The sequence below is a fragment of the Phaseolus vulgaris genome, chromosome 9 (assembly GCF_000499845.2).
Source record: "Phaseolus vulgaris cultivar G19833 chromosome 9, P. vulgaris v2.0, whole genome shotgun sequence".
NCBI classification, from domain to species: domain Eukaryota; kingdom Viridiplantae; phylum Streptophyta; class Magnoliopsida; order Fabales; family Fabaceae; genus Phaseolus; species Phaseolus vulgaris.
In genome coordinates this window covers 22,133,323-22,141,412 of record NC_023751.2, presented here as the reverse complement: position 1 = coordinate 22,141,412, position 8,090 = coordinate 22,133,323, and the positions used below count along the sequence as shown (strand labels likewise).

The following is an 8,090-nucleotide window of genomic DNA, read 5'->3' as shown; positions in this document are numbered from 1 at the left end:
TTTATAAAGATAAGATGTATATAAGCTATAGATGTAAACATTTGTTTTGTGTTGGAGTAAAGAGGAGTTTGTTATTATTTGTTAGTAAGATAAGAAAATGATAAAAGTGTTAAAAGACGACTCAATTCCTCATATAACACTATTTACACTTTTATTTCTCCATTAGCACCCTTTTGTTTTTATTTTCCTATTTAACACCCTTTTGTTTTTATTTCCCTGTCTAGCACCATTTTAAAAGTAAAAAAAAAAATATTATTTTTTTGATAATTTTAATTTTGAATTACATTAAAAAAATAAATATTTTTAATGTTTAAAATAGTTAGAAATATAATTAATGAATAAAGAAATAATTTTTTACAAAATAAAAAAAGTAATAAATTAAAAATGTTTTGTTTAATTTTTTGTTAAGAATGAAGAAAATAAAAAATTAAACTCTAAAATAACATAAAAGTTGAATCTAAAAACAAAATTAGTATTTATTTATTATTGTTGATGATGTAATTATGTTAATTTTAAGTAAAAAATACAGGACATAATTATAAAAAAAACTAAAGTCAATTAGTATTAATTAGTAGTGGACACACATATAATATTGAAGTGTCTACCCTAAATGCAAAATCCTAAAAAAAATAAATTAATGCAAATGTTATACTTAATGCTTAAAAATGAATAGACACTTTAATATTATATGTGTGTCTACTATTAATTAATACTAATTGACTTTGATTTTTTTATAATTATTTCCTATATTTTTTTACTTGAAATTAACATGATTACATCATCAATTATAATAAAAGTAAATATTAATTTATGTTTATAGATTCAACTTTTATGTTGTTGTAGGGTTTAATTTTTAATTTTTTTATTTAAAAAAAATTAAACTAAACATTTTTAATTTATTATTTTGTAAAGACTCATTTATTTATTCATTAATAATTATTTTAAACATTAAAAATATTTTTTTTTAATACATTCAAAATTAAAATTATTAATTTAATTTATTTTTTGTTTTACTTCAGAAATTGTGTTAGATAGAAAAATAAAACAAAAAAATATTAGATGGAAAAATAAAAATGTAAATGGTATTAGGAATTGAGTCGGTCAGACGTATCATTTCTTAACAAACACATTTAGATTTGAATCTCTCTCATCATACATTCTCTTTCTACATTTGAATTCCTCTCACTCTCTCCATCATTTGCTTTCATTGTAGTGTTCACTATAGAAAGAAATAAATGTGGAAGGGAAAGGCATAATGCCTGAAATACAATACTCATTCCAAGTCTTAAAAGGTGAGAAATAAAATAAAAGAGAGGTGAGTGGAGGAAAGAATTAGTTAGTATATAGCAATTGAGAAAGTATTTGATGTAGATCCGGTAAACAATATGGGGACTTTTTGTTTGTGAAGATCATGGAGGGGCTACTGATTTGATGAAGATTTAAGAAATCTGGTTATGGTGTTTAAAATTTGATAATGGAGGGTGGGCATTGTTAAGGGCCCTGTAGGGATTGGAGTGGTCAAACCTATAATGTCTCACCCTCCATTATTTAACCCTTTTCTTTTTCAATTGGGGATTCCCATCCTTTTCATCCCTTTCTACCAAACAAACACTCTTAATTGAAGGACAAAGTTCCCCTCACAGTCACCAAAGCAACCCTATTTCAGCATTTTGGGGCACCCTGTCTCTTTCTTTCTCAACAATTTATTTCCTTTACTTCCCCCCATTATTCTATGCATTCCCACTTAAATTCCATTCTGCTTCTAACTCCTTCCAAAAATATTTATAAAAATAACGTCATGAAAAAACTATAGAATAAAAGAACGGTGATGTTTGAATTCTCCCTGATATCGACGCAGATACAGTCTTATTTTATTGTAAAAGAAGAAAAGGTATTCGGCCCACTCGTTAGTTGCGGTATAATGCTCACTTTTTCTAAAGCAACAAAAGATACGGTCCAAATTGAATTACGCTCCACCCATGTAAACAAATGCAAATTCTTCCTGCATTGCATTGCACACAGTAAAACCATTAAGATTCACCTTACACACCAAACCCATCATCCTTCATCCACAATGGACACACAATTCAATTACTTTCGTTCCAATCACTTTAATATGGTTCCTTTTTGTTCATCAGTTTCGCAATCTAATAACTCAAAATATTATTGAATTCTATTATTGGAGAAGTGAACACGGTGGGGGAAAGGAGAAAGAAATAGAGTGAGAAGGATCTCGAAATGAATTTTTCCCCTGGTGATTTTCCATTTTATAAAATCTGTCTATGGACAAACAAAATTTGGTTTGATTTACATTTTAGAAGCGTTTTTAATTACTGCGTGTGAGGGAGAGCGTCAAAACGGCATGATATGCGTGGTCTTGGTGTCATAGCAGGAGAGGCATGACTTGGAGTTCACCCGAAAAATCTTGAGCAAATCGGTGCACATTTGGCGCACTTGCGGCGCACAATTGCTCTGCATCAGCAGCAGAATCTTGGTCAAGCCATTGGCCTGAGTCACTGCCTCCTGCGCCTTGCGATCGCGAAACAGGTAGCACACGCTCCACAGTGTCGTCACCGCATGCTCCGTCGCCACGCTCGACACCTTCAGAACCTTGCTCAGCACCGCCGCCACGCACGCTGCGTCCTCGCATATCTCCTTCCGCCCCTCCCTCGTCGACGACGCCGTCTCCACCAGCTTAAGCACCTTCTCCACCGCCGCCGCGCCCAGCTTCGCCTCCGCCAACAGCCTCGACAGCGCCTTCACCGCGCCGAGACTCACCAGCTTCAGCTTGTTCCGCTTCGGCGTCGAAATCGCGACCAGGCTCGCCAGCGCGGCCTCGACCAGCGCCGGATCTTTCTCCGGCGCCGCCGACTTCAGCAACTCGGCCACCACGCCTTCCTTCTCCGCGATTAAAATCTTCGACTCCGCGTCCGCGGCGATGAATTGCAGAACCCTAGCGGAGGCGATTCTCGATTCGCAGCATCCTCGTTGCAGAACGAGAAGCAGAGAATCTAGGCTTTGTTTGTTTCCTTTGAGCAAAGAGTTTCTCAATCCATCGCGATCTTCGACGCTATCAAGAATCAGACCTAACAGAATGACGACTTGTTGGAGAAATTGAGTATTAGCACTGGCGACGAGTCCTCCGTCGACATTGTCGAGGAAACGAAGCAGTTGGTTGACGAAGCCTTCTAGTTTGGCAAGGAAGAGTTTGTTATGGTGAGAATCTCTGGCGAAGTGGAGCAGTTTGGTGAGCGAAGCGGAGCAGAGAGAGTGAGTTTCCAATTGAGCGACGGTTGGGAGGACCTGGTCCGGGGAGAGGAGGGGGTGCGGAACGGTTGAGTGGCGAAGGGAATCGGACCAGATCTGAATGAGGCTTTGTAAAGTTCGGTTGGGAACGAAGTCCTTTGTTTGGAGAAGTTGCATGGTTGCGGGGCAGGTGTTGTTGCCGGCGTCGAGCCAGCGTTGGATGCTGGAGCGGTCGTAGGTGACCCCGGTGCAGAGGCTGACAGGTGATTTCATAACATCAAGAGAAATAGGGCACTTGAAGAAAGTGGGAACGTTGATGCATAGATCGTCTCTGGCTCTTACCATGGTTGGGTTGAGTGAGGAGTGAGTGAGTGAGTGGGAGATGGTGCTGAGAGGAGAATGGGGTGTTTAAAGATGCAATGGGAATGGTCAAAGGTGGGTGACGTAAGATGCTTCCCTTTTTGTTTTCCTTTCATTAAACAACTACTGCTATTTGTTTTTTAGATTATTGGACTGGTGACACGTGGAGGTGGAGCTCCAACCCAAGTAAATAATAAATAGCTATCATGAGGCTTCAGGGAAGATCGTGGGGTGGTGGACCATTTAATCAATCACTTTAAATTAATTCATCATTTTACACTATTATTAGTTTTTAAAAAATAAATCATTATTAATTCTAAGAAGAATCAACGATACTAATGAATTATATCCAAATCCCCTTATTATGTTTATTTTCTTTTCTCTTTTTGGGCCGTGGGGGTGGGGTTGGGGTCTTCAATTTGACTCATTATGTTTTACAGTCCCTCGTTATGGCACCGAAAGCAGATATTTCAAGGATGATGGGTAATCATATATTAATAGCTTTAATTTTTTATATATCTATATTACAATTTCTAATATTATTATTTTAATATTTTTTATATTATTTAATTACAAATTTATCTTTTATTATATATATATATATATAAACTTATCACATTAAAAATTATATACAAATTAATAATTGTCAAACTATTTTTTTTAATATCACAATTTCCGATTAAATCTCAGCTTGCTAAGTTACACCTAGCCCTACTTTCACGCAACAAACTGCGCCCAGGCTACTTCCATATTATGGTCGTGTTTCATAACTAAACCCTAAAACGATGTTATTCATAAAGTAATAAAGAAAAAAGTTGGTTGAACAGAGTAAAACGTTGCAATTAACTATCATTTTGAAACACTCTTGCATTATTAATTTTAAGATAATAAACAAGCTTTCGTGTTAGAACTCATGAATTGCGTAGATTAAGTGGGAAATGTTTGGTTTTTGATGGCGTAGAAGGAGCTGATTCGTGGTGAGTTACGTAGATTTGCATGACATTGACACGTGAATTATTCGGATTTCGGCGGGTACAAAACGACTGGAACTTCTGTTGGGAAATTTGACCAAGAAAAAAAAATACTTTCACACCTCAAAACTAATATACAACTCATTATATTAATATAATAATATATATTAGTATTTTAAATTAAAAATAAAATATGATTAAAACGTTTAATTGTTAAGTAGGTGTAGTTAGTTTTTGTGAATTCAAGATATCATTTAATATTATTTTTTCGTTCTTTTCTCTATCATTTGTGTGGTGAGTTTTTATTTAAGGAAAGAAAAGAGTGAAAGATAGAACAAACAATTAAATGACCTAACATTTTAGATAGCTTGATACAAGAAAAATTAATTATGAGAGATCATTTTTCATTTCAGTTATTTAACTGTGTACCAAGTGGAAATAAATACATGAATATATATATATATAATGACATAAACAAAGTTAATAAATAATAAAATTTAATATAAAATTATATTTTTATCATTCTAAAGAAATCTTCCTCTAGTTTTCCGTTCACAGATGGAGGGAACCCAAAATTACACTAGTTTCATTTACAAAACCCTTTTTTTCCTCTTATTCTTACAGCAAACGAAGGAATATAGCTGGCTTATTAATTCCCTCCCTCAATGTGCAACCCTACATAATTAATAATGAAGGGTTTAAGTTAGTAGTTTCTTGATTAATAAAACATTATTGTTTGTTATACTCAATTAATTGTGACAGAGCAGTCACATTTTTTTTTGTCTCTCACATTATTTTTGTCTCTCAATTAATTGGTATACTCAATTCCCTTGTTTGATAAGGATTGTTCTTAGAAAGTTGGATTTCTATAAGAGGAACTTCTTCTCGTTTAGTTTCTAAATTTCCCGGCTTTTAAGTCTTATAATCTTTCTGTTCTTCTATTTTATTTTTTTAGATGATACACTAAAGAAAATCATGAAATAAAAATCAATTTTTAAAAACAAAAAATAATTAGTTACTATAATGATTAAATTAGATATCATTTTAGAGATTAAAAAAATGTTGGTTTCTAAATTAGTGATTTTTAAAATGATATATAATTTAGTCACTATAGCAACTAATCATTCTTTTTGTTTCTAAAAATTCGTTTCTATTTCATAATTTTTTGTAGTGAGAGGATATTTACAAAGATATTTCAACACTCAAGTTAATTTGAGTATGATCTAGGTGTGAGAGTTGAAAGATTATTTTTGCCTCTTGAGTGTCTCTCTTATTTATATTTCTGATTGAATCTTTAGTACAGTGCGTAGGATTCAAAAGAGGATCTAATTATGTCTTAATCATATTTTACAAATAATTTAATGTTTTAGTGAATAAAGACGTTTTAGAGTTTCTTCTGATTAATGTTAGTTATGTTGAGAGACTATGTTGTTTACTTCTAATATTATTTCAAAACTTTAAAACAATAAATAAAATAAAAAGTCTTTCAAACGGATAAAAACTATATTACTCATCTATCTAAAATGAAATACATAATAGTCATGTTGAAAAAGATTTTGCTGATAAAAAAATGTAGAAAAAGATTTCAGTTTTCTATTATGTACATATTATTTTATTGGGAAATGAAGCTTAACAAAAGTTTACTCAATATTATATTGTAATTTATGTTAAAGAATTTTAGTATAATTTTTTTATAAGATTTAATTACAACTAAATATTGTATTTACTTAAAATTTAGTTTTTAGACATTTTGAGAGGAAAAAGTTATGAACAAGAGAATGCCATACATGTTTGACTTTTTCTATTTATTGCAAAATTCACTATAAAAGTAAGGTTATAAATAATTTTTCTAAGTTATAGTTAAGAATTATTTGACAATTAAGTTTACTAGTTAAAATTAAATTAAAAAACCATTACGTAACTCTTCCTTATACTTTGATTATTAGAATAAAGAACAAGAATAGATAGTGTTGGGAAAAACTGATAATTTTTTCACTAAAATATAACTCTAATCGAGGTACTCGACAAATAATATTGAATAAATAAAGCGAAATAATAAAAGAGATAAAGAGAAAAAAAAAACACACCCAAAACTTGTTAACAGAGTTCGGTCAATTTATCCTAATTTCCGAGCACAGCTGAAACAATCCGCTTTTATTTTTATAGGAGAAGATATTACAAATTGAGATATATTATAGTGAAGGAGGAGAGGTTAATTTATAACCCTCAAACCTCCTTCCCAAACAATGAACCCTCGAAAACAATGAACCCTCGGGATTAAGCCAAAATCAACATATAACTTCTAAAACTAATTTATTTAATTAAAAGATTCTTTAATGTTTCGTTCATTGTAGAATTCTGTTTTTAACTTATAGATCTTTTATATAATCGTATTTGACCATTTCTTCTTCTTCCTTTTCCTCTAGAGAGAAGTTTAAATCAGAAAAAAAAAACTTTTATACTGGGATGAAGGACCATATTCAAGGTAATGGGTTCAATCACTTGGGCCTAGAGGGGTCTTTATTCGGGTAATAATTAAATTATTTATTTTGGACTATTAGATTATGATATAAGAAATAAATTATTATATTTTTCAACTTTTTATCTCTAATATTTTTCTAATTCGTATGAAGTTTTTAAGCTGAATATGCTTTTCTTTTTTCTTAAAAAAAATTAAATCTGATTTTAGTTTAAAATAATAATAATTTTTTCTTCTAACTTTCTATGTTCATACTGTACTCACAGTTAAATTACATGTTAACCATAATATCATTTGACGATAAAAAGTAAAAGTATTTCCAAATTAGAGATATAAAACTAAGATAGTTGTTTGGGAGAGTAAAAGTGAATTTGGAAAATTTTAGAATAATTGAAACATATTTTATTTATTTATTTTATTTTAGATTAATGCTTGGAAAACTATTATTTAATGATTAAATACTTATTTAATTTATCTATATAGTTATCATTTTATATATCTTACTATTTTCTTTACTTAAAAGGATATAATAAATATTACCAAATTATTGTTCAATTTAGAAAAGATAAATCTAAAAAAAATATAACTTAAAAGGTTGGATTACTGAAACCGATGAATACTCATACGCAATCGAACTATGAAGCCAAGAAAGTCAAAGTAATGTTACGAAAGAGTGAACAAAATATTGAAGTATTTTTTGTTGCTTATATCTAAAAGTTTAGATAGCCTAGGAAAGAATGATAATTTATATTTTTTTTAAAATTACTGAAACATTTTTAAAGAATAAACTTGCCACAATATCATTAAATTTGAAAAGGTACAATATCTATGTAATTTTAACCACTCATACATAATTTAAAAGTTGAAGACAAAAAAAAATTTATATATATATATTTCTCTTTTAGACTATCAAGTGTCTTATTAAAATAAATAATTATTATGAAACAAATTTTAATTTTAACTCAATCCCATAAAATCAGCTCATTAAGCAGGTTTACATTCACTTATATACAATGAAATGCATTAATATCTAG

General features: G+C 30.8%; 1 protein-coding gene across 1 annotated transcript; it reads right to left on the bottom strand.

Moving 5' to 3' along the window:
* Positions 1 to 2,233: 2,233 nt before the first annotated feature.
* Positions 2,234 to 3,869, bottom strand: LOC137821791 (U-box domain-containing protein 27-like). The gene has a single exon (XM_068626545.1). It carries the CDS (start codon positions 3,589 to 3,591, stop codon positions 2,353 to 2,355), a length of 1,239 nt encoding a protein of 412 aa, XP_068482646.1. The 5' UTR covers positions 3,592 to 3,869; the 3' UTR covers positions 2,234 to 2,352.
* Positions 3,870 to 8,090: the final 4,221 nt, after the last annotated feature.

What these genes read in the sequence shown, in the direction of transcription:
- LOC137821791 (XM_068626545.1), bottom strand. Translation starts at nt 3,591, where the DNA reads ATGGTAAGAGCCAGAGACGATCTATGCATCAACGTTCCCACTTTCTTC.